Here is a 27,812-nt window from a genome sequence, read left to right as displayed (position 1 = left end):
AATCACGGTTATAGAAACTATTCTTTATAACCACCCTCTCAACTCTCAACCTAAAAGAAGAGATTAAAATCTGCCCGTGCTAACTCTCTCATCAATGTTGGATTAGGTAACTAGAACCAACAAATCCTTCAACAACTCATTACTAACTTTGAGAGACAGTTAAAAGCCAGAATTTATGAGAAATTATATTTTTATAGCTTTATCAATCTACTAGTCTCAACATCAATCTACACACACCAGAAAAAACCTGATTTATAGCTCTCTAATGAAAAAAATACTTAATCTCCATTTCCATCAATGGAAAAAAACATTAATAATCTACAGTTGTGGTGGGAAGAAACCAATATACTTCCTTGACATCCTTAAAATGCTACATAAATGCTAAATCAGTCAATTCCCAGCAGACCTTTCTTCTTATTTTACAGGGTTTGCTGATTAAATAAATTTACTCTGCTTTCCATCACAAACCAATTCTATCACATCCAATCACCGAACTCCCAGGCCATGGCCATCTTCCACACAAATCTGGATTCAAAATAAATTTTTGGAAACAGAACCCAACATTTTACTGTCCATGATCTCTTAACCTTATTTACATGCAGTAATAATCTAGGAAATGAGAATGGATCAAACAGCAAAAGCAAAAGAAGCATCAACCAACCAGAGTATACTTCTGAGAGTGACCCCACTTTTTACTAGATCAGAGTGACTTATTAAAGATCAAATAAATTACTTGTTTTGAAGTTAACTGTACTCTTCAAAAGAGTTGCTATAACTGTTAGTATCAGGGGAAAAAAGAAAAAGAAAGAAACTGATAGTTTCACCATACATCCAGCAATCATACTCATGGGTATTTACCCAACTCATCTAAAAAGTCCTGTCCACATAAAACCTGCACACAAATATTTACAGCAGCTTTGTTCATAATCACCAGAAGCTAGAAGCAACCAAGATGTCCTTCAAAAGGTAAATGGATAAACAAACTGTGTTATATCCATACAATGGAATATTATTCATCAATAAAAGGAAATAAGCTATCATGCCACAAAAAGACATGGATGAATCTTAAATAAATAATGTTAAGTGAAAGAAGCTACTCTGAAAAGGCTATATACTGTGTGATTTAAATTATGTGATTAGAAAAGGCAAAACTACAGAGGTAGATGGTAAAAAGATCAGTAGCTGTTTGGAGGAGGGTTGCGGCAGGCAGTCAGGGAGGGAAAAAGGGAAGGACTAAATAGGTGAAACACAAGGAATTCTGCTTAGTATTGTAAAGATATTAGATATAAGATATGTATTTGTTAAAACCCACAGAACTTTTTCTAGAGTACAGAGTGAGCCTTAATGTATGCAAAAGAGGGAGGAGTTTGGAGGATCCCCAGATGGGATGCAGAATGCAGGGAAACAATCTGTTATAAACACATGAAACAAATCAATGAAGGGAATGGGGGTATACCTTAGGGTTAGTACCGTAATTCTGATACATATACTGGAATTGAATAATTTAAGTCAGATGGCAGATAGTATGGGTTTCTCACAGCTGGAGGGAGAGGTTACAGATGAGGAGGAGGCTAGAATGATCCATGTGGTAATGGATTAAACTTGGTCACATCATGAACTCATTTAGCTTAATCTAGTAGTGATGGTTACATATAGAAGTATTTATAGATATATGTATCTATGCTGGTTAAGTATACACATATATATTTTCCTGCTCTGTCAGCCTTTGAAAGGGTGACACCCGGTAGCAAGGAGCACACCTAGTACCTAGACAGCAGTTTGTAATGCCATTCTCCAATAAAAGGAGACAGGACTCCCTGGAGACATGGCTGAGTCTAGGGCTGGGGCAGGAAATATAGAAGATAAACCTGGAGCATCCTGTAGTGGTAGATAGTAAGAAGTACTGGGGGAGGGGGAACCCATCCACAATGATGAGAGCATGTCCAAGGGACACAGAAGCCAACTGCAAGAGCTCACAGTGGCCAAAGTCGGAACAACTTGATTACCAAAATAAAGTGGCATTGAATTATAAGCCAAAGTGTAAAATAAACACTTGTAAGTCCCTGTTGTTGTAGTTCAACTGCTAAGTTATGTCAGACTCTCAGCCACCCCAAGGAACTGCAGCCGACCAGGCTCCTTCTGACATGGGATTTCCCAGGCAAGAACACTAGAGTGGATTACAGTTTCCTTCTCCAGGGGACCTTCTCCACCCAGGGATCGAACCTACGTCTCCTGCATTGCAGGTGGATTCTTTACCGCTTAGCCACCAGAGAAGCCCTGTAAGTCCATACTGATAAAAATAAATAACTGAACAAATAAATGAGAAAGAAGAGACGTATCTCTAGTGGAGAAGAATTCCAAGTAACTTATGTAGATAGTCTGCATAACTCTCCACTCCTTAGGTGTGAGCTGCACATACTGACTTCAAAGAGAAATCTGACACACACCACCTCAATCAGGCAATCAACGTCAGTGTCAGAAGAAATACAATGTGGGACTTCCCTGGCGGTCCAGTGGTTAAGCATCCACCTGGCAATGCAGGGCACATCAATTCTACCCCTGGCCCAGGAAGATCCCACAAGCCACGGGGAAACTAAGCCCGTGAGCAGCAACTACGAGCCCACGTGCTGCAACTACTGAGGCCTGCACGCCCAGGAGCCTGTGCTTCGCAAGACAAGCCACCACCATGGGAAGCCTGCCCGAAGAACACGAGAGTAGCCCCCATGCTCTGCAACTAGAGAAAGCCTGCCTGCAGCGACAAGACCGAGGGCAGCCAAGAAAAAAAGTCGTATCATGCTGACGGCACACACTATTGATATGGTGCAATGAAAATGACACCCTCTCTATGTGTCTTCCTTCCCAAAACACATAACCTCAGTCTAATCATGAGAAAAAAACATCAAATACCAACTGAGGAATATGCTACAAAATATCTAACCAGTACTCATCAAAACTGTCTAGATCATCAAAAACAGTGAAAGTCTGAGAAACCGTAAGAGCCAAGAGAAGACGTGACTACTAAATGTAACGTGGCGTGCTGGATGAAAGCCTGTAACAAGGACATTAGGTAAAAACTAAGGGAATCTGAATAAAATATAGACTTTGGTTAATGTATCAAAACCGGTTCATTAAATGTAACAGATGTACCACAGTAATGTAAGATATTACTAATGGGGAAAATATGTAGGAAAAAATAATTTGAAAATTGCTAATGAAGATTATCTTCCTGCATGAGAGATTATAAACTGCTTGAACATTCAAACTTTTAACAAGCAAGCCAATTTTTTGGTAAAGAAAAAAGGCGTTTTTTTGTTTTGTTTTAAAGAAAGAATAAAGAAACAGAGAAGGTTAAAGTCTAAATGGGAAAAGTCATTTTCTACCCAAGCATTCTACAGTTTTTCAAAGGACAGAGAAGAATTAACAATTCAATTTCAGTCTCAGGTCAACTCAGATAGTTATTTAAGAAGCACTGAAGGAAAAGTGCCTTGAAATACCTTTTTAAAAAAAAATTTTTCCCCCAAATTTCAATAGTTTATACTCATGGAAATCAGGCATCTTCAAAACTTAAAAAATTTTGGCTTCTGAAGGGCCACATAAATTTCTAGTGAATCTGTTATAATTCACTACTATAACATTATTCCAATAAATACATGAAAGAGCATACCTGACTCAGGGTGAATTAACTACAGTTCTGTAATAAGCAAACGGCACTCAACAATTTGTCAGTACCACGCAGAACTGGACATCCACACACATCAGTGTATGCTCTCCTTGGTGGACTGGCAGGGAGAGTGAACACAGTAAATTTAAAACTGTCAGTCTGTCAGAAACTGTAAGATCACAGAGATGTCTAGGCCCATCCCTTCCTCTCCTCTAACTGAGGATGGGAGGTAAACCACAAGAACAAAACGTATTCAAGAATCCCCTAGAACAGCCTGAATGCAGGTTCAACTCAGACATCACTACCATTTACCAGATCAAAAACATCACTTCTGTCTATGTGAACTCGAGCCAGATCACTGACATTTTTTGAAGAAAAGGAAGTGCTGGGAGAGGGCAAGGAGCAGGTGTGAGCCTCAACAGCTTATTTCCTTTCCCTTTAACATCTTGAGGAAATAGCACCGGAATAAAAGAACCATGCTATATTTTTGTGAAACCCTGCCAGGATCTTTTATTAGAGTAATAAAGGACTTATTTAAAGAACAGCAGTGGATAAGTGGACATGAAACATCAAGCTAAGAAAACACATTAACTTAATCCAACTTACAAGAGTTGTGCCGACGACGGAAGCTTTTGGACTGACTCAAGGATTCCGTGTGCCTGTCCACATAGCTCTTTGAGCACTGTTGCTGCTGGGGAGAGATGGCAACATCTTGGCTCTTCACATCTGTCCTCTTGGGGATGTTCTGAGGGACACTGCTCGAAGAGGCTGGCTTCTTGACCAACTTGCCTGTGCCATTTTGATTGATACCAACTTGGCAACCAACACCAGAGGAGCCTAATTCTGTCTGATGAAGATCTCCAAAATGTTGGGTTTCTCCAGGGCCTGGTATCTCCAGAATTTTTAATTCTGTAATGTCACCTGCCCTGAAATACATAAAAGAGTCCAAGTCTCAAAACTAAAATAGTGATAACAGTGATGAAACTGAGATCATCAGCAACAAGCCACACCTTTGGAGGGCTTCATTTCAATGAGTCATCAAAGGCAAAACCTAAAAAAGATGGTGGCGTACTTAAAGACAAGACTTAGCCACCAACATTCAATGGACACAGCACTGACCTTTAAAAGAGACCTATTGTTATATCGTATACTAATACATGTATATGGAATCTAGAAAGATGGAACTGATGAACCTATCTACAGAGCAGCAACGGAGACACAGACATTGAGAACAGGCAATATGGACACGGCTAAGGCGGGGAGGGAGGAGGGTGTGATGTATGGAGAGAGTAACACGGAAACATACATTACCATATGTAAAACAGAGAGCCAATGGGAACGTGCTGAATGACTCAGGGAACTCAAACCGGGCTCCGTAACAACTAGAGGGGTGGGATGGGGAGGGAAGTCGGTGGGAGGTGCAAGTGGGAGGGGACATAGGTAAACCTACAGCTGATTTATGTTGACATTTGGTAGAAACCAACACAATACTGTAAAGCAATTATCCTTCAATTAAAAATAAATAAATTTTTTAGAAAAGAAACAAAAATAAATTAAAACCTTAGAAAAGGAAAACAAAAAAGAGACCTATTGTTAAGGGAGTGGGAAACGGATGGACTGGGCATTTCAGGTTAGTAGATACGAACTATTACATATGCATGGACGGACAACAAGGTCCTACTGTATAGCACAGGGAACTATAGTCAATATCCTGGGATAAACCATAATAGAAAAGAACATAGAAAAGAATGTGTGTGTGTTACTGAGTCACTTCGCTGTACAGCAGAAATTAACACAACATTGCAAATCAACTATACTTCAATAAAGAGACCTATTGTTCATCATAAAACCATCATTAATATCTTAGATTTCTAGAATGCTTAATGGTTTTTTTCATTCATTTACCTACCTGCTCACTCAAAAGGTATACACAGAGTACTTACTATGTGGTAACCCCCGTAGTAGAAGCGGGGTATATAAAGACGAAAAGTAACATATGCTCACACAGAACTCGAAGTCTGTTCAGCAGAAAATTCAAGTAGGTAATCAAAAGTGTTGAATACTATGACAGAGGTGTGTACTGGGGACTAGAGCCTCCCAGAGCAAAATACATGTTAGTCTGGTAGAGATGGATGAAGCACTTAAGCCAAGTCTGGTTGGGGAGGGAAAATAAGAGTTGGCCAAGCAGAGTATGGGAGGGAAAGGGGCACCTTAAGCCAAGGCTCAGAGACTGAGGCCATGTGAGGAACTGCAAATGTTACTGTTGTTACTGTAAATGTTATAGCGTTACTAAAGAGACAAATGCTTGTAGAGGGCCATCAGAAGCTAAGGCTGAAGAGAAAATTAGGGATCAGATCATAATCACACTGGGCTTTTCTGGTGTCTATAAGAACAGTGAAGAAACTAGAGGCAGGGGCACCAGTTAGGAGATGAGGCAGAAATAAGAGGGGATGTATAAGATCATGGCATCTGGTCCCATCACTTCACGGGAAATAGATGGGGAAACAGTGTCAGACTTAATTTTGGGGGGCTCCAAAATCACTGCAGATGGTGACTGCAGCCATGAAATTAAAAGACGGTTACTCCTTGGAAGAACAGTTAAGACCAACCTAGACAGCATATTGAAAAGCAGAGACATTACTTTGCCAACAAAGGTCCATCTAGTCAAGGCTATGGTTTTTCCAGTGGTCATGTATGGATGTGAGAGTTGGACTGTGAAGAAAACTGAGCGCTGAAGAATTGATGCTTTTGAACTGTGGTGTTGGAGAAGACTCTTGAGAGTCCCTTGGACTGCAAGGAGAGATCCAACTAGTCCATTCTAAAGGCGATCAGCCCTGGGATTTCTTTGGAGGGAATGATGCTGAAGCTGAAACTCCAGTACTCTGGCCACCTGATGCGAAGAGTTGACTCATTGGAAAAGACTCTGATGGTGGGAGGGATTGGGGGCAGGAGGAGAAGGGGACGACTGAGGATGAGATGGCTGGATGGCATCACTGACTCGATGGACATGAGTCTGAGTGGACTTCGGGAGTTGGTGATGGACAGGAGGCCTGGCGTGCTGCGATTCATGGGGTCACAGAGTCGGACACGACTGAGCGACTGAACTGAACTGATACAGCAAGCGACAAGGCAAAGAGAGAAAGGAGGATGGAACCAAAAAAAACATTTGGAATCCAAAGAATTTGGTGACTAACTGAACATGAAGATCAAGAGAACGAAGAATTCATTATGATTCCTAAGTTTCTAACCTGGGTGAAAGGTGTCCTTAGTCAGGGAAATACAGTGGACTAGTGGCAAATGCAAGGTGTGTGCGCTTAGGGGAGGAGTGTTTTTACTATGGGAGAGGCCTGGGAAAGTTAGAAAGTGATGAGAAGAGAGACAGTATAAAGGTTGAAAGGGAAGACACAAAAGAAAAGGGGTAGGGTCTCAAAGGATACAGAAAACGATAACACAAAGCATATGTGATAAGGTTAGCCTTGAACACGAAGGGTATACCTTCTGTGAAGACTTCAGAGGAGGTAAGCAATAAGGAGGGATACACACCTACAGAAAAGGTTAGGTCTGGGTGTTGTTTAGGAAGTCAAGGAAGCTCTTGCCAGAAAGTGTTTTTTTAAAAAAACGTTAAGAAAGGAAGGTTTCTGTGAAACTTGTGAAAAGAGGGATGTGAGGACAACATCTAAGCTTGAGATCTATTGGCAAACACTAACGAAAAAATACATTCCTATAGCTAAGGACTTTAGCTACTAGTTAGAGTGTGTCTCTGGAGATAAATTATAATACAAATCTACAAAGAGAGATAGTTATGTGGGGGGACGGGAGGGGGGAATCAATAAAGGCTTTACATATAAGAAAGAACAAATAATACAAAACTGAGAAAGGAAATCTGAAACCGTAAAAGAAAACAAAAAGATGATTCTAAATCTGACACATTTAAATATAATATTGCATGTCTGACAGAGATAAGAAAAATGTTTCACAAACCCTGAATCATCAGCTGAAAGCTAATCACTACACAAAGTCTGCTGAAACAGCAACAGAACTAGAAGATCTAAGGTGGTAAAATCTACCCCCTGACAAAAGTAGTCCTAAGCAAGAGAATATTGGCAATGAGACCTAGGTCAAGCTCCGCAGATCACCAGACTGGATTTGAAGAGTCAGTTAGGACACTCACCTGAAAGTGACTTCTGGCACAAGGCACTTCACTCCGTTGTGGAAAGGCCGGGTGAGAGAAATCGTCTGGCTGACCTGATCCACTGCTGACACTCTTCCCTGATAGACACCCAAGCTATCTCCACAGTTGATGGACACAATACTACCCAGCCAATCTGTAGCCATGTTTCAGATGTGAGATTTCCGTGGAGAGAAGGAATCATGCAGTGTACCTTGAGAAACAGACAAATCTCCAGTAAAATTTAGCAAACACTGTATCAGGTTATATAATAGGTGCTGCTTAATAACACATATTCTATCACAACCTTAACTGAGGTAATAAAGCATTAAAAATAAAGCTTTTTTTTTCCCCACTAGGAGTAAGCATACTGATGAATAAGCAATATCATTACGTATATAGTTCTTTTAAGTACTTTCAACCATATGTACTAGCTACTTACCTAGACATCATTTAAATGATAATAAAAAATCCTGGACAAAATTTATTTTGAAAGTTGACTGAAGGCATTACAGAACACTAAACCTAACAACTACGGGACATAGACTCTTTTCCAGTTCACCAACATATGCTGGGCCTTAAACTAGTATCAATTCATTTCAAAGGACTGAAATCTGACAGAGTATACTTTTTGTCCAAAACCAGAATTAAATTTGAATTCGATAATAAGATTTTTCAAATCTCTCCAAATAACTGTAAATAGAGCAAAACATCTCTACATAACCAATGAGTCAAAGAAGAAATCAAAAGGACAGTTAGAAAATAGTCCAATGTTTGGGAACGCATGTACACCCGTGGTGGATTCATGTCAATGTATGGCAAAACCAATACAGTATTGTAAAGTAAAATAAAGTAAAAATTAAAATTAAAAAAAGAAAACAGTCCAAAGTCAAGGAAAATGAAAATAGAACACATCAACATTTGTGGGATGTGCTTAAAAAAGTGTCTGAAAAGAAATTTATATATTTATATTTTCTAATATAAATGCTTATATCAAAAAGGAAGAAAGGTTTAAAACCAATGATTGAAGCTTCCATCTTAAGAAGCTAGGCAAAACGGAGCAAATTAACCAAAGGTATTAGAAAGAAACCAAAGAGTAGAAATCAATGAAATAAGAAACAAGAAAAATACACAAAACCAAAAATCTGTTCTCTTGAAAATATCAACGAGGCTGATAAATCCCTAGCTAGAATAACCAAGAAAAAGAGAGAGAACATATATTGTCAATGTCAGGAATGAACAACAGGACATTACAGGCATTAAAAAGATAGTTTTATGTCAGTAAATTTGACAACTCGGATGAAACAAAGAAATTCCTTGAAAAACAAGTTACCAAAAGTGATACAGGTGTAAAACAGACACAATCACTAACACAAAAAAGCTAGAAATAGATCCATACAAATATGCCTAACTGATTTTTGACAAAGTGGAAAAGTAATTCAAAGGAGGTAATGTAGTTTTTAACAACAAACGGTAATGGACAAAAATTACTAGAACTGATAAAACAAATTCAGCAAGGTGACAAGATACAATTAACATACAGAAACTGGCTGCATTTCTTTACACTAATAGTGAAATATCAGAAAGGGATATCAACAGACAATCCTTTTTAAAAATCACATCAAAAAAGATTAAAAATAAAAACTTCAGAATAAACCTCATCAAGGAAGTGAAAGACGCTGAGAACTACAGAACACTAATAAAGGTAACTGAAGATGATTCAAAGAAATGGAAAGATATCCCATGCTCTTAGACTGAGAGAATTCATATTGTTAAAGTGGCCATAATTATCCAAAACAATCTACAGATTTAACGTGATACCTATCAAGTTACTCATGATATTTTTCACAGAACTAGAACAAACAATCCTAATATTTATATGGAACCATCAGTTCAGTTCAGTCACTCAGTTATGTCCGACTCTTTGCAACCCCATGGAGTGCAGCATGCCAGGCCTCCGTGTCCATCACCAACTCCCAGAGTTTACCCAAACTCATTTCCATTGAGTCGGTGATGCCATCTAACCACCTCATCCTGTTGTCCCCTTCTCCTCCCGCCTTCAGTCTTTGCCAGGATCAGGGTCTTTTCCAATGAGTCAGTTCTTTGCATCAGGTGGCCACAGTATTGGAGCTTCAGCTTCAGCATCAGTCCTTCCAATGAATATTCAGAACTGATTTCCTTTAGGATGCACTGGTTTGATCTCCTTGCAGTCCAAGGGACTCTCAAGAGTTTTCTCCAACACCACAGTTCAAAAGCATCAATTCTTCAGCGCTCAGCTTTCTTTAGAGTCCAACTCTCACATCCATACCTGACTACCAGAAAAACCACAGCTTTGACTAGACGGACCTTCGTTGGCAAAGTAATGTCTCTGCTTTTTAATATGCTGTCTAGGTTGGTCATAACTTTTCTTCCAAGGAGCAAGCATCTTTCAATTTCATGGCTGCAGTCACCATCTACAGTGATTTCAGAGTCCAAAGAGAATTAAGTCTGTCACTGTTTCCACTGCTTCCCCATCTATTTGCCATGAAGTGATGGAACCAGATGCCATGATCTTAAGTTTTCTGAATGTTGAGTTTTAAGCCAACTTTTTCACTCTCCTCTTTCAATTTCATCAAGAAGCTCTTTAGTTCTTCGTTTTCTGCCATAAGGGTGGTGTCATCGGCATATCTGAGGTTATTGATATTTCTCCCAGCAATCTTGATTCCAGCTCTTGCTTCATCCAGTCTGGCATTTCTCATGATGTACTCTGCATATAACTTAAATAAGCAGGCAACTGCAGCCTTGACATATTCCTCTCTCAATGTGGAACCGTCTGTTGTTCCATATCCAGTTCTAACTGTTGCTTCCTGACCTGCATATTTCCTCAGATTTCTCAGGAGGCAGCTCAGGTGGTCTGGTATTCCCATCTCTTTAAGAATTTTCCACAATTTGTTGTGATCCACACAGTCAAAGGCTTTGGCATAGTCAATAAAGCAGAAATAGATGTTTTTCTGGAACTCTCTTGGTTTTTCGATGATCCAACAAGACACTGGTGATTTGATCTCTGGTTCTTCTGCCTTTTCCAAATCCAGCTTGAACATCTGGAAGTTCACAGTTCACGTACTGTTGAAGCCTGGCTTGGAGAATTTTGAGCATTACGTTGCTAGCATGTGAGATGAGTGCAATTGTACAGTAGTTTGAGCATTCTTTGGCACTGACTTTGTTTGGGATTGGAATGAAAACTGACCTTTCCCAATCCTCGGGCCACTGGTGAGTTTTCCAAACTTGCTGGCATATTGAGTGCAGTACTTTCACAGCATCATCTTTTAGGATGTGAAACAGCTCAACTGGAATGCCATCACCTCCACTAGCTTTGTTTGTAGTGATGCTTCCTAAGGCCCACTTGACTTCACATTCCAGGATGTCTGGCTCTAGGTGAGTGATCACACCACCGTGGTTATCTGGGTTATGAATATCTTTTTTGTATAGTTCTCCTGTGCATTCTTGCCACCTCTTCTGAATATCTTCTGCTTCTGTTAGGTCCATACAATTTCTGTCCTTATTGTGCCCATCTTTGCATGAAATGTTCCCTTGGTATCTCTAATTTTCTTGAAGAGATCTCTAGTCTTTCCCATTCTATTGTTTGTCTCTATTTCTTTGCTTTGATCACTGAAGAAGGCTTTCTTATCTCTCCTGCTATTCTTTGGAACTCTGCAGTCAAATGGGTTTATCTTTCCTTTTCTCCTTTGCCTTTAGCTTCTCTTCTTTTCTCAGCTATTTATAAGGCCTCAGACAACCATTTTGCCTTTTTGCATTTCTTTTCCTTCGGGATGGTTTTGACCACTGCCTCGTGTACAACGTCACAAATGTTAGGTCCATGAATCAAGGCAAATTGGAAGTGGTCAAACAGGAGACGGCAAGAGCAAACATCAACATTTTAGGAATCCGAGAACTAAAATGGACTGGAGTGGGTGAATTTAACTCAGATGACCATTATATCTACTACTGTGGGCAAGAATCCCTTAGAAGAAATGGAATAGCTATCATAGAAACAAGAGAGTCCAAAATGCAGTACTTGGATGCAATCTCAGACAGACAGAATGATCTCTGTTCCTTTTCAAGGCTTAACCTGGTACTCTGTTACAATAGGTGGGGTGGGGGTGGTGGGATGTTCAAGAGGGAGGAGACATTTTAGGAGTTTAACCTGGTACTCTCACAAATAGTGGGGTGGGGGTGGGCAGGAGGTTCAAGAGGGAGGGGATATATGTATAACAGATGATTTATGCTGTTGTATGGCAGAAACCAACACAACGTTGTAAAGCAGTTATCCTCCAACTAAAAACAAAATTTTAAAAAAGTGCTTCCAATATTATCTCCTAGAAACAGTATTATCTCTATCAGATTCAGTTCAGTTCAGTTCAGTCACTCAGCCATGTCCGACTCTTTGCGACCCTATGAATCGCAGCACTCCAGGCCTCCCTGCTCATCACCAACTCCCGGAGTTCACTCAGACTCACGTCCATCGAGTCAGTGATGCCATCCAGCCATCTCATCCTCTGTCGTCCCCTTCTCCTCCTGCCCCCAATCCCTCCCAGCATCAGAGTCTTTTCCAAAGAGTCAACTCTTCACTTGAGGTGGCCAAAGTACTGGAGCTTCAGCTTTAGCATCAGTCCTTCCAAAGAAATCCCAGGGCTGATCTCCTTCAGAATGGACTGGCTGGATCTGCTTGCAGTCCAAGGGACTCTCAAGAGTCTTCTCCAACACCACAGTTCAAAAGCATCAATTCTTCAGCGCTCAATTTCTTCACAGTCCAACTCTCACATCCATACATGACCACTGGAAAAACCATAGCCTTGACTAGACGGACCTTTGTTGGCAAAGTAATGTCTCTGCTTTTCAATATGCTATCTAGGTTGGTCATAACTTTCCTTCCAAGGAGTAAGTGTCTTTTAATTTCATGGCTGCAATCACCATCTGCAGTGATTTTGGAGTCCCCCAAAATTAAGTCTGACACTGTTTCCACTGTTTGCCCATCTATTTCCCATGAAGTGATGGGACTGGATGCCATGATCTTCGTTTTCTGAATGTTGAGCTTTAAGCCAACTTTTTCACTCTCCTCTTTCACTTTCAGCAAGAGGCTTTTTAGTTCCTCTTCACTTTCTGCCATAAGGGTGGTGTCATCTGCATATCTGAAGTTATTGACATTTCTTCCCCTATCTTGATTCCAGCTTGTGCTTCTTCCAGCCCAGCATTTCTCATGATGTACTCTGCATATAAGTTAAATAAGCAGGGTGACAATATACAGCCTTGACGTACTTCTTTTCCTATTTGGAACCAGTCTGTCGTTCCTGTCCAGTTCTAACTGTTGCTTCCTGACCTGCATATAGATTTCTCAAGAGGCAGGCCAGGTGGTCTGATATTCCCATCTCTTTCAGAATTTTCCGGAAAATTCAGAATTTCGGAAAATTCTGAAAATTCTATCAGATTACTTATCACATTTTTTTTATTGACTGCTTTTTGTTCCTATCTGCCCACTGCACACATCATCTCCCAATGTGAGATGATGTGTGAGAAACTCCTTTAAGGACTCATAATGTCATTACTAATGTGAATGACTAAATTTCTGATTATTTCGCTAAAATGTTATGAGTAATAACCAAATTATCCATATTATCTTCGGGTATAAAATGCACATTTGTGCCCCATCTGTGTTTCTATTTTTTTACATTAAAATTTCAAAAGCAAAAAAAAGATGTTTAAATATATGTGTGTGTATATATACATACACACATATACAGTTGAATGTTACTCAGCCACAAAAAGAATGGAATAATGACATTTGCAGCTACATGGATGGACCTAGAGATGATCATACTAAGCAAAATAAGTCAGAGAGACAAATACCATGTGATATCACTTGAATGTGGAATCTAAAATATGCTACAAATGAACAGATCTATGAAACAGAAATAAACTCACAGACACAGAGAACAGACTTGTAGTTGCCAAGGAGGAGAGGAGGTGGGGCAGGGAAGAACTGGGAATTTAGGATTAGCAGATGCCAACTATTATACATAGCAGAGACAAACAACACGGTGCTACTGTGCAGCACAAGGAACTATGTCCAGTATCCTGTGATAAACCACAATAGAAGAGGTAATGGAAAAGAATGTATACATGACTCAATCACTTTGCTGTACAGCAAAAATCAACACACTATAAATCAACTGTAAATAAATTTTTTTTAAGTTGAACAAATTATATAAATAAAAGGAATGAAAGGGCTGCAGTAAAAACATCAGATAAAAGATTAAGGCAAAAACATTAAAAGAGTTAATTCATGCCTAAACAATATATATTATCACTGAGGGTACAACTCACTAATAATAATATATTGCTATAATTTTCCATTTAGGTAATATGATTATGTCAAAACATAATATAGAATATAAAACAAGTATATAAAATATTCAAGAATAAATTTTTAAAGTCAATAGAAGAGAATTAATACAATCTTCTGTAATGAATCAAGCAACAAAACAAGTATTTTTAAAAATAAAATAATCTAGATACTGAGTTTAATAATCTTATCAGGCTTTGTATTTCCAATGAAAGAATACAAATACCGTATACCTTGCTTCAGTTGTTAAGACAAATGGTAATGGATATTCATCAGTAGAAAATCAACCCTGATTTAAGTTTCATAATTTATATACACATTTAATCAAAATGGGTCATAGACTTAAACCTAAAATGTCAAACTATAAAACTTTTAGGAAAAACATAAGAGAAGCCTTCAGGATCTAGGGTGAAGCAATGACTTCTTCGACTGGACACCAAAAGTATGACCTATTAAGGAGAAACTGATCAGACTTCTTGAAAATGAAAAACTTTCATTCTGCAAAAGGATCTGTCTTTTTTAAAAAAGTTACAGACTGGAAAAAAATATTTACAAATCATATGTATGACAAAGACTAATGACCAGTATCTAGAATACACAAATAGAACTCTCAAAACTCAGTGATGGAAAAAAAAAAAATCCAATCCATAGTGGGCAAAAGACACAAAAGACATTTCAACAAAGAACTAAACAGATGGCAAATAAGTACATGAAAAGATGTTCAACATCACTACATTAACCACTAGGGAAATGCAAGCTAAAACCACAATGATACACTACATGCCCACTAGAACAGCTAAAATAAAAAACACTGACAACACCAAGTACAAATAAGGATGTGGAAAAATTGAGTAACTCATACATTCATACATACTCATATATTCATACACAGCTGATGGAACTACTAAATGCTGCAGCCATTTTTTTATTTAAAAAAAAAAAAAAAAGCCTAAACATGCAGACATCTCTGGTGGTCCAGAGGTTAAGAATCTGCCTGCCAATGCAGGGGACACAAGTTTGATGCCTGGTCCAGGAGGATTCCACATGCTGTGGGGCAATTAAGCTCATCTCCACAACTCCTAAGCCAGCACAGTGCAACCACAGAAAGCCTGCACGCAGCAACAAAGACCCAGTGCAGCCAAAAAATAAATAAATAGCCAAAATGGGGGCTATTAAAAAAAAAACAAACCTAAACACGCAACTCACGTGACCTAGCAGTTGTACGACTGGTCATTTATCTCAGAGAATGGAAGACTTAACTCACAAAAAAACCTGTACTTGAATGTTTATATCAGGTTTACTTCTAATAGACTCAAACTGGAACAGGCTAGATGACTTTCCATGTGTCAAAGGTTAAACACAAACCGTAGTATGGAGAAAAAGTGAAAAGAGCCAACCCCCAAAGATTACATTCTTTATGATTCCATTTGTGTAATATTCTTGAAATGACAGCTATAGAAACGGAGAAGAGAAGAGTGGTTCCCAGGAGTGAGAGAAGGGCCAGAGACACAAGGAGAACAGGGATGGCTATAAATGAGCAACATGAGGGATCCCTGTGGTTAGGGAAACATTCTGCCTCTTGACCATATGATCTCAATATCCTGGTAGTGACACTGTACTATTGTTTTGAAAGATGTTACCAATAGGGAAAACCAGGCAGGATATATGGAATCTCTCTGTCTTATTTCTTATAAGTACATATGGATCTACAGCTATCTCAAACAAAAAGGTAAAAAAAAAAGAAAAATCAATGTCTTCTACCACATTAACAAAGCAAATGGGAAATCATGTATGATCACATCAACAAATGCAGAAAGATAATCTGACAAAATTCAACATCATCCATGATATAAAAAAGGAGCAGCAGCATCTATAAAACAATTATAGATAACATCATATTAATGGTGAAACAATGAATTCTTTCCCCCGAAGACTGGGACAAGGCAAGAATATCAACTCTCACCAGCTCTACTTCTTATTCAACATTATATTATAGGTATTAGCTACTGCAGTAAGAAAAAGAAATAAAAAGCATAACTACTGGAAATGAAGATGTATAGTTGTTTTTATTTGTAAACTTTATTGTTGACTGTGCATGTAGAGAACCCTAGGGAATGTAACCCCTCCCAAAAAACCCTACTAGTATGAAACTTTAGCAGGGCTTCCCAGGTGGCGCTAGTGGTAAAGAACTGCCTGCCAGTGCAGGAGACATAAGAGACATGGGTTCGATCCCTGGGTCGGGAAGATCCCCTTCCCTGGAGGGGGATGTGGCAACCCACTCCAGTATTCTTGCCTGGAGAATCCCATGGACAGATGAGCCTGGCGGGCTACAGTCCACGGGGTCACAAAGAGTTGGACACAACTGAAGCAACTGATCATGACTTTAGCAAGATCACAGGATACATGCTCAATATAAAATAAACAACTGTATTTTATATAACAGGAACAAACAACTGAAAATAAAACTTCAAAATACTATTTAAAATAGCGCTAAAAAACACAAAAACTTAGGAACATATCTAATGAAAAATGTGCTGGACCTCTATGATAAAAACTACAAAAGATTGCTGAGAAACAGGAAGAGAAGATCTAAATAAATGGAGAGATATACACATTCACAGACTGAAGAGCTTAATGTTGTCAAGTCTCCTCAAGTTGGTCTGCAGATCAAATATAAATAAAGATCCCAGTTGGCCTTTTTGGAGAAACTGGAAAACTGGTCCTAAAATCTATATGGAAATGCAAAATACTTAGAACAGCCAAAACAATCATATAAAAGAAAAACAAAGGCAGTTGTTTTACACTATCTTATTTCAAGTTTTACTGTAAAACTATAGAAATTAATGTGGTACTGGTGTGAGGAGATAACCAGACGAACCAAACAAAGTTTAGAAACAGACCTAGACACACATGGTTAACTGACTTCTGATCACAAGGTATCAACATAAATCAATGGAAAAATCAAAAAGTATTTTTCAATAAATGGTGCTAGACCAACTGGATATATACGAGAAAAAATATCTTTCTATTCCTATCCCATACCAGATACAAAAAATTAATTCAAAATAAACTATCTAAATATAAAAGTTGGAGAAGGAAATGGCAACCCACTCCAGTACTCTTGCCCAGAGAATCCCATGGACGGAGGAGCCTGCTGGGCTACAGTCCACAGGGTCACAGAGTCGGACATGACTGAGTGACTTCACTTTCATTACAATATAAAAGTTAAAACTAAAGCTACTGAGGGGAAAAAAAAAACAGAACATCTAAGTGACCCTACAGTAGAGAAAGATTTCTTAGACAAAACTGAAATACGTAGTACTAATCATAAAAGAAAAAAATCTGATGAATTAGATTTCATCAAAATTTAAAAGTCCTGCTCATCAAAAATCATCATTAAAGAATACAAATGGAAGACGTGTCAAAAAAAAAGACGCTGGGAGGCAACTAGAGCAGTCTATTTAAGAGACAGTGGTAAGCTGGAATAGGTAGAAGCAATGGAGAAGGGAAAAAGTTGAGATTCAAGACCAAGACTGATATAGGTGATGGCCTGAATTTGGTAATGATTTAATATAGTAATAGGTAACAGAAAGGGGTGGGGGGAAATCACCCTTAATAAAATAAAAGGTGAATGGAACACATGTAATCCCACGACCTTTACACACATACCATCATACTGTGTAACAATAGCAGCAGCTAGTATTTATTGCTCATTTACTATGTCTCAGGACTGAGTTAAAACTTTAAGGGCCTTCTTTAGGGGTCTTCAATCTTCATGACAACCCTATGAGACGATTACTTTACTAACCCATTTTACAGATGGGGAATTTACAACAGAGAGATTATAGTGGATATTTACACACTTATAATCAGAGCATAAAGGCAGCTTCTTAGTAAAATAGCATATTCACCATGTGTATGTGCTATTCCACTGCATTCACATGGCAGTTTTCTCCTCAGTGGACATTTAGATAATTCAGTTTTTCACAATTATAGTTAATGCAGCAATGATCAATTTCATTCAGTGCTTATCTTGAATAATTTTCTCAAGATAAAGCCTCAGTCAGTCAAAATGTAAAACCACCTAGATTTGATTACAATACACCATAGTAGAAAACTATCTTTTCTCCAAAACAAATCATTTTCAATTTTTTTTCAAACCGAATCATGCTCTGGATGGGTTAAGATAATCATACATTTAAAACAAAGGTACTGTAAAAAAAAAAAAATTTAGGGAGGTATTCCATATAATCTAGCCCCATTTCAACATCATCCCAATGAAGGCTACCTCCAAAGATCAAGAATTTCAAGAAAACTCCCAGATTTATGATGGCAAAAAGATGTTTCTGCCCTCTATTATAACCACACCAAAACAAGAAAAGAAAAAAAGAAAAGGAAAGTCACAGTTAAGGAGAAAATATTCCCAATAGATAGGATCCAGAATTTATAAGGAATATTTACAAATAAATAGAAAGAAAACATCAGTTTCTTAAAGCAGGCAAAAGAAGCTATATGAATAGTCAATAAACATATGAAAAGCTGTTCAACATCATTAATTATCAGGGAAATGTGAACTGAAACATAATGAGACACCCAAATGTCCAACATGGATGAATGCATAAACATTCCATAAAAATGGAGTATCATTCAGTCTTTAAAAAGGAAGGTTTTGATATATGTTACAACATAGATGAACCTTGAAGACATTAAGTGAAAATGAAGTAAGACACAGAAGGACATATCTTATATGATTCCACTCACATGAGGTCTCTAGAATAGTCAACCTCACAGGGGCAGAAAGGTTTCCAGGGCCTGGGAGAGCACAGAAATGAAGTGTTACTATTTCAAAGGTACAAAGTTTCAGTTTGATATGATAAAAAAGTTCATGATGGTAATGATTGCATGACAATGTGAGTGCACTCAATGCCACTGAACTGTACACTTAAAAACTGTTAAAATGATACATTTTATCATTTGTATGTAAATGATAAAATGTATACCTTATCATACAAATGATAAAATGTATACTTTACCACAATTTTAAAAAGTATTAGACTGGGAAAAGACCACCATAGATATTATATCCACTACTACAGATCAAAAATGAAAGCACCAAATGTCTGTGATAATGCAAAGCACTGGAACAACTCTTAACTGCTGATAGTGTAAAACGATACAAGCACTCTGGAAGAGAGGTTAGCAGTTTCTTATAATATTAAATATATATCTGTGACCCAAAATTTCCTGTCTAGGATTTACCCAGGAGAAATAAAAACATATATTAACAAAAAGACTTGTATACAAGTGTACAAAGTACCTTTATAACAGTCAGAAACTAGAAACGAGGAGAGAGGAAACAAATCATGGTATTAATTATACCACAGAACACCACTTAACAATAAAAAAGAACAAACTACTTATGCTACTAATACAAGGTTGATGATACTCAAAAACTGAAAGTGACAAAGATACATTTATATGAGCATATTTATAAGAATTTCTACAAGAGTAACTATAGTGAGAAAAATCCGAAGTCGTCCACCTATAGGGTGGAAAATTGACTAGAAAGAGGCAGAGGGACTCGTGGAGTAAAGAAAATGTTCTTTGTTTTTACTGATGCAGTAGTTACAAGGATGTACACATCTAGCAAAATTTACTGAATTGGGCATTTAACATCTGTGCATTATTATTGTATGCAAGCTGTATCTTAATTTTTTTAAAAAAGGAGGAAAACTACATGCAGCCAACATAACCAGTATAGTATGACACAGAATATTTAGTCATTCCTTCAATAAGAAGAGATTAATTACCCAGAAAGGTTTTCTATAAAACATAAAGATGAAAACTCACACACTGGACAATGCCCGCAAAGATTTCTATTAGGCATCTCATAAATGTCCAAAACAGAATTCTTAATTTCTTTAGCCTAACACTCAACATCCCCCAATTTGTTCCTTCCCAAGCTTCTCTCACAGCTTTTCAGGTGGCTCAGAAGTAAAGAATCCACCTGCCAAGGCAGAACATGTGGGTTAGATCCGTGGGTTGGGAAGAGCCCTTGGAGGAGGAAATGGTTACCCACTCCAGTATTCTTGCCTGGAAAAATCCCATGGACAGAGGAGCCTGGCCAGCTGACAGTCCTTGGGGGTCACAAAAAGTTGGACACAACTTAGCGACTGAGCCTCAAGCTTTTCCCATCTCAATAAATGGCATCAACATACACTATACTGCTTAGACAAAGGGGAAAAAAAGTCAGGAGTCTTCTTGATTCCTTTCTTGTCCTTCATCCCATACACTCAATTCATCAATAAGCCCTATCATCACTACTTCAAAGATAAGTCCATCTCTCTCCACCTCCACTGCCACTTACCTACTCTAAGTCACTATCATCTCATAATTGCAGCAGTCCCGTTGTATCTCTGCCTCGACTTCCGCCCCTCTAATTCTTTCTCTACACTGCAGCCAGAGTAAATTTTAAAATGTAAATCAGTTGTCATGATTCTGCTTAACCTCCTTTCCACAGACTGCAAGCCCTACACAATCCCATTTCTACCAGCCTCTACAGACAACTTCCTCTCTCACCACTCCTTTTCCCTGTTCTCCAGACAAACTGACCTTATCACTGTTCCTCAAATACATCATCAAGCTCGTTCCCTCCAAAATTCTGCACCAGGTATTTTCAGAACACTCTTTCCTCAGTTATATGAATGGCTAGTTCTGTCTTTCAGTTACCTTCAAAAATGTCACCACACTAAAGAGGCCTTCCCTGGCTACCCAATTTAATGTGGCTAAACTCCCTATCACTCTCCAACACTTTGTTATAATTTCAAAATGACTCACCATATGAATTATCTTATTTATATTGTATGTGTCACCCCAACAGAACGTAAGCTCCACGAGGGCAAGGGACCTTGTCTGTTTTGTTCAGACAATAAGATTGCCTCTAGAATGGAAGAGGAACTCAGTAAATAGTAATTCAATCAAAGGAGACATAATAAACCTAACAGAAGTTAATCACTCAAAATCTAGAGTTATCTAAATATTTATATCTAAATGCCTTAGCTCTCCTTGGAAATGGTTCCAAAAACACAATATCCCTAAGCGTATTCTATGTGAAATTCTATGTAAGATATGAAACCTAACACTGCTCTACACACAAAGGGAAGTCAGCAAACAGCAGGTGACATAGGGGCTTCCCTAGTGCTTAGCGGTAAAGAATCTGCCTGCCAGTGCCCCAGACCCGAGGTTGACCCCTATGTCAGGAAGATCCCCTGGAGAAGGAAACGGCAACTCACTCGAGTATTCTTGCCTGGGAAATCCCATGGACAGAGGAGCCTGAGAGGATACAGTCCATGGAGTGGCAAACAGTCAGACACAACTTAGCGACTAAACAACAATAACAAACAATATTAAGCATAAAATGAAACACTGGCATAGCTGTTCCACAAAAAATAGAAAAGAAATAGAATAACATTTTAAACAGTTTTCAAATATTAATTTCAGAAATATATCTACATGAAACATAAGTCTAAAAAAAGAAAAACAGTAGAAATATATTTAAAGGAGCATAAAAAGCACTCCTTCAGTTAAAAAAAAAAAAAAAAAAGAAGAGTGTCTCATTAGAAACACAAAAACCTAAAGACAAACTCCAGTAGTTCTCTATTACTAAACTGAGCAAGTATCACGAAACTATGCTGACAGAACAGACAATAAAAGAAACAATGCATTAGCAGGCTCATCCATAATTTTTTTTTTTTAACTACAGAGTATTTCAAACATATACAAAGGTAGACAGAACAGCATAATCACTCATACTCATCACTGAGTTGCAACAATTATCAATTTATCTCAAGGAATTTAAGAAATCAAGTGAATTTCCAATGCAACACAATTTCCACGACACTGATGATGGAGAAAGGCACAAAACAGCCATGATTTTATGCTTATTTTCCCTTTCCTGATGGACCTGTGTCTACTTAATGCCACAAAATATGAAGTTCCTTTCCTATCATTTATACTCCATCATAATCCTACTTTGATGATTACTTTAGATTGATGCAAAACGAAAAGCTGTAACTGGCCGTAAACCAATCAGATGGGGAAAGACTTCTACTTCTACTTCTCCATTCAACATGTATCTTTAAGACACTGATACTACACATACAAGTTTATATTATGTCAATAATAACTAATAAGTAGGATTTTTAATAGTTTTAAAGAAAATTTCTTTATTAACTGAAAACAGTAAATCTAAAACAAGTGGAGTGCCAACATGGGGATTTCTAATCAGATGAACACCCTAAGGGAGAACACACCCAAATCAAGACACAGTATTTTGAACACCCAGAAGGTTCCACTGTGTTCCCACAAAGGTAGCCATTATTCTGATATCTATCACAAAAGAGTCATTTACCTGTTTTTGAACTTCATATAAATGGAATCATAAAAGTTCTCTCAAAGTGTGGCCTTCTTTTGCTCAATGCTACACCTGGGAGAGTCACCCTTGTTGCATGTAGCAGCAATTCATTCTTTCCTGTGGCTATATAGTATTCCATTACATAACTATGCCTCAATGTATTTATCCATCGTAGTCCTGATAGATGGACTATTTCCAGTTTGGGGGCCATTATGAACAGAGAATTAAACAGTTTTGTATATACCTTTGTAGTGGACAAATGTACCCATTTATGCTGGACACATTACAAAGCAGTAGACACAGGTTCAATCCCTGGGTTAGGAAGATCCCCTGGAGGAGGAAACAGCAACCCAGTCCAGTATTCTTGCCTGGAAAATTCCATGGAGAGAGGAGCCTAGCAGGCGACAGTCCATGGGTCGCAATGAGCTGGACACGACTGAGCAACTGAGCACACGATGATTCTGCTCAAATGCTATTAGGATTTCCAGACTACCAAATGCCACACTATGAGAAGCTACCGAACCATTTCTCTTGTAAGAAGCCTTTAGATAACAAAGTCAGGTAGACCGAAATGGTCTTCCACTCATCATGCAATTAAAGTAGCTGTCAGAAACGATTCAAAAGCAAATTGCTGATTACAGAGCTACAAACTTCCATCTCATCCACATCTGACAGAACTCTTCAGCATTCAGATCCAATCCTTTGAACTGCTGCTGCTGCTTAGTAACTTCAGTCATGTCTGACTCTGTGCGACCCCATAAACGGTAGCCCACCAGGCTCCGCCGTCCCTGGGATTCTCCAGGCAAGAACACTGGAGTGGGTTGCCATTTCCTTTTCCAATGCATGCAAGTGAAAAGTGAAAGTGAAGTCGCTCAGTCATGTCCGATTAGTAGCGACCCCACGGACTGCAGCCCACCAGGTTCCTCCGTCCATGGGATTTTCCAGGCAAGAGTACTGGAGTGGCTAAGGACAATTAAATCAACAATTATGGATAAGTGGTTAGTTATGGATTTCTGAAAAACTAGGTATCTATGTAGAAACGTGTCTATAGAATCAAAAGCTTGGAAATGACAGAGATCTTGAAAGAAACCATCTACTAGTACAATCCTAGTACTAAGTCCCTATCTTCCACAAAAGGCAGCATAGTGAAAAAAGCACGGGCTTCTGAAGTCAGACATTAAAGGCCAGAATTATGAGCAAATTATCCTAATCTGAGTCTCAACTGTCTCAATTATAAAATGGGAAGTAGAGTTGACCCTCGAACAACATGGGCTTGAATGGTGCAGGTCCACTTAAAACACCTATTTCCTTCACCAAATACAACAGTACTACACGACGGGCAGTTGCCTGAATGTGAGATGCAGAACCACAGATACAGAAGAACCATGTATACAGAGGGCCAACTATAGGTTATTCTCAGATTTTCAACTTTGCAGACGGTTGGAGGCCCTGGCCCCCAACTGTTCAAGAGTCAACTGTATACCAATTAAACAATCTCACAGAACCACTGTGAAGATTAAATGAGATAATCTATATAATTTTTACCATATACCAAATTTTACTTCAAATGTCTCCCTTTTTTGGCGGGGGGGCAGCTTGCAGGATTTCTGTTCCCTGACCAGGGATCAAACTCATTCCCCTTGCAGTGGAAGAGCAGAGTCTTAACCACTGGGCCACCAGGGAAGTCCTACAAACACCTCCTTTCTTTTCACAGAAGGAATACTGGCCAAATAGGGGATTCAAGCTAAGGCCCTAGAAAATTATACTACGAGGGTCACCTTCCGTCTCACCTGAAAAACTACAAAAATGCCTAAATTACCTCTACAACATCTTGGAAATGAAGTCTCAATCTTCAAAGTGGAATACACACATCCTTAGGAGTACACAAAGACATGGAAGCAAGGGAATCAACTTCCACCCTACTCTATCATGAAGCTGATCTGCCTAGATAGCAAATAAAGACTTTCAACCATAAAGTTTATTACTTTAAAACAGGAGTCAGAAAACTACACCCATGTACCAAACCTGGCCCACTGCTAACAAAGCAGAATTGGAACAGAACCTAGTACAGCTCTCTGCTTACTGTCTGTGGCTGTTTCTGCACGTCAATGAGAGAACTGAGTAGTACTAACGGAGACCACATGGCCCACAAAGCCTACCAGCAAGCCCTTTACAGAAAAACTTTGCTGACTCCTGTTTCAGGATACAGTTCTGTGGGGTGCATACAAGTTCAAAAAGAAAAAAGAAAATAAGAAATTCCCAGAAAGATAAAATTACCAAAACTGACTCAAAAAGTAAAAAAAAAAAAAAAAATCCAGACAGACTTACACCAAGTAAAGAAATTGAATGAGTAATTTTAAAATCTTCCCACACGAAAAAGCCCAGGCGCAGAAGACTTTGCTGGTAAACTCTATCAAACGTAAAGAAAAAAATAATTACCAATTCTACATAAATTCTTTCAGAAGACAGCAGAATAACGTTTCCCAACTCACATTATGAGGGTAATTTTACTCTTGATACTGAGTCCAGTCCAAAGACATCACAGGAAGAGGAAACCTCAGACCAATATTCCTCATAAAAAATTTTAATATCAGCAAATTGAATTCAGCAATATATAGAAAGTAGGATACACCAAGATTCAACAGAATCCATTCTAGGAACACAAGACTGGCTTAACATCTGAAAATCAGGTAATGTAATACACCATTTATACACAGTCATATCTTCAAGGGCTTTTATATATAAAAAAGATTATCTATATACTTTTAAAGCATCAAATTACTATTAGATTTAGAAAACTTTGTATTTATTTCTCAAAAGTCAATATTTACAACCTAACAGAAATTACATACTAAACCATTTTCAATTAAATGTTTAAATTACTTAAATTTATGATGACCCTTCCATTTCATTAAACTACACTGGGCAAATGAGATTAACCAGATGATACTTTCTCTCTTCACTTCATTAGGCAACAAATTTGATAAGAACACTCTTCAGATAAGGCTTCAAATACACACTGCATATAAAAAAGTGACAGATCCTCAACACTGATCACCAAATTCCCAGCTGTAATTGTATCCATAAAACAAATCCCTACTGACACAGATGCCCAAAGTCATGCCGTCACCTAATTTAACCACAATAGGGCAAATCTCCCACCCCATCTCACCCACCAGGTCACCAGAAAAGACTCAAATGCCTTGCCAAAATTCGGACAGATTATCATTACAGATACTGTACTCCTTTGGGATACTAATATGGATGTCATGTCCTGTTGTTCTGATTGAAGAATTCTAATAACCCTGCTCCTGTAGTTGATAACAGAAAAATGCTGTATTTTCCACCTTGCATTACTTACGAATCCTGGACTCTCAAGAATCTTAACTAAACATTTTCTAGTCCAGTGTTTTTCAAACTACAGTTCTTTAGCAGTCAGACCCATTACAGGTCAGAATCAGTTTAGTGAGTTACAATCAACTTTTTTTTTTTTCTTTCAATGAAATAGAAAATGTCAGAGGGTACCACACACATAGAAGGCAAATTTTTGTTTCCTGTGTACACACTCTATGCATGCAGGGGTCACAAAGAGTCAGAATGCAAAATACATTAACTGTGGGTCACAGGTCAAAAAAGTTAGAGACACTCTATTAGTCCCACAGTCCTCAAGAAGGCTTCAACAAAAGATTCTTAGCACTCAAAGAATTATGGTTTTTGTAACCATTTCCATTTCATACAGAGAAACCAAAAAATAGGAATTCTGTGCTTAGTACATTTAATCTTTCATTCATAAATAAAAGACTAGACTCCATCAGGTTTCCAGCTGAAATAGTGACCTGCTCAGAGGCAGTCACTTAAGTTTTGATGGGATTAAGACCTTTATTTGACAGAGCGCAAACTGAAATCCGTTTAGTCTGTGGCTAGGAAAGTTAAGTCGCTCAGTCGTGTCCGACTCTTTGCGACCCGGTGGACTGTAGCCCACCAGGCTCCTCCACCCCATAGGAAAGAGAACCAAAACCAATCTGGGTCTCGAGATTCTCATCTGTTACTCCAGGAGAGGGCTGTTTGGACTCCTTCCACCTCTGAAATTGGGAGGTTTGTTGACAACCAACTGGCCAAGCAGGTGAGGACTATGCCTCCCCCACACCAAAACACTTGAACCATTCAACAAGTCAATTACTGATCAATTCAACCAATATTACACAAAGAGTACCGATAATAAGAAACTAAGACTTTCACTAACAACAGTAAAGAATCAAGGGGAATTAAGTCTCCAGGAATAGCAGAAGCTGCCCCCTGCCAGGTATCACTAATTTCTCAGCCACCCTCTCCTCTCAGACTCCAGTTCATCTCCGTCCCCCAGATATCTGTCATGGATGTGGTACTCGCGTTCTTCCCTGCCACCGTTCTCCACTGTGCAAAAGGAAACTGGGGCAGGGAGCAATGAGGGGGTGGGCTACAGGAGCCATTAACAAAGCTAAACCAAGAGCCTAGGCCGCTAATGCCTCACACCTCCCACAATTCCTCGACTGCTGAGAGTCCCGTTCCCTCGACCTCCACCTCAAACCATGCCCCGGAGGCAAGTCCTAGTAATGGGCCCCCGCGCACCCGAAGCGGCCCCTATCTCGAACCCTCCGCTCTTGAAGTCTGCAAGGCCTGGAACCACGAAGCCTAAAAGCAAACTCTCCGGCAACCCCGGAAGACCCCTCCCATGAGCGCCCACCAGCCACCCGCCCCCCCTCGTCGCGCCTACCTCTACGCCTCCAAGCCTACGCCTCCTCGGTTCACCACACCAAGCCTGCCTCGAAGCGCCGCAACACCCTGAAACTAAGGGTCTTCTTCACACCCACCCCCACAGCGACGGCCGCCGCCGGAAGCGCCCTGCGTCTCCACGCCACCGTCATGAGGTCACTTCCGGCGCGACGCTTCGGAACCCGGTGGCGGGGCGCCCGGGAAATTTGAGAGTTTAGAAACAATAACTACTAGGACCAGCTGTGTGGCCTTCCAGAACCGCGCCTGCTAGGCCTAGTTCCCTGTGCCCCGGCTACCTATACCGGGTGGAGTCTGGGTTCGAGTTGGAGTCCTGCCTGCGTCCCAGGCTTGGTTGCTGGGGAGCTCTCTTCCCTCTCGTAGTATTGATGGAAAGCTCCGACTTTCCTTCCAGTTCCTCTTATGTTAATCGCCGAACCAG

At 39.1% G+C, this 27,812-nt stretch overlaps 1 protein-coding gene across 1 annotated transcript in view; it reads right to left on the bottom strand.

Annotated features, from left to right (window-relative positions):
- EDC3 (enhancer of mRNA decapping 3) overlaps positions 1-27,472 on the bottom strand; it is a 51,984-nt gene extending 24,512 nt beyond the window's left edge. Inside the window, exons 1-3 of the mRNA XM_068991411.1 lie at positions 27,375-27,472; positions 7,833-8,043; positions 4,268-4,587 (exon numbers count right to left, since the gene is read on the bottom strand). Coding sequence (XP_068847512.1) covers positions 4,268-4,587; positions 7,833-7,996 — 484 coding nt within the window. The 5' untranslated portion in view covers positions 7,997-8,043; positions 27,375-27,472. The remainder of the gene's footprint in view (positions 1-4,267; positions 4,588-7,832; positions 8,044-27,374) is intronic.
- Positions 27,473-27,812: the final 340 nt, after the last annotated feature.

The sequence above is a fragment of the Capricornis sumatraensis genome, chromosome 19, assembly GCF_032405125.1.
Source record: "Capricornis sumatraensis isolate serow.1 chromosome 19, serow.2, whole genome shotgun sequence".
Lineage (NCBI taxonomy): Eukaryota > Metazoa > Chordata > Mammalia > Artiodactyla > Bovidae > Capricornis > Capricornis sumatraensis.
The sequence above is the reverse complement of the archived record's forward strand: the minus strand, read 5'-3'. Positions and strand labels throughout refer to the sequence as shown.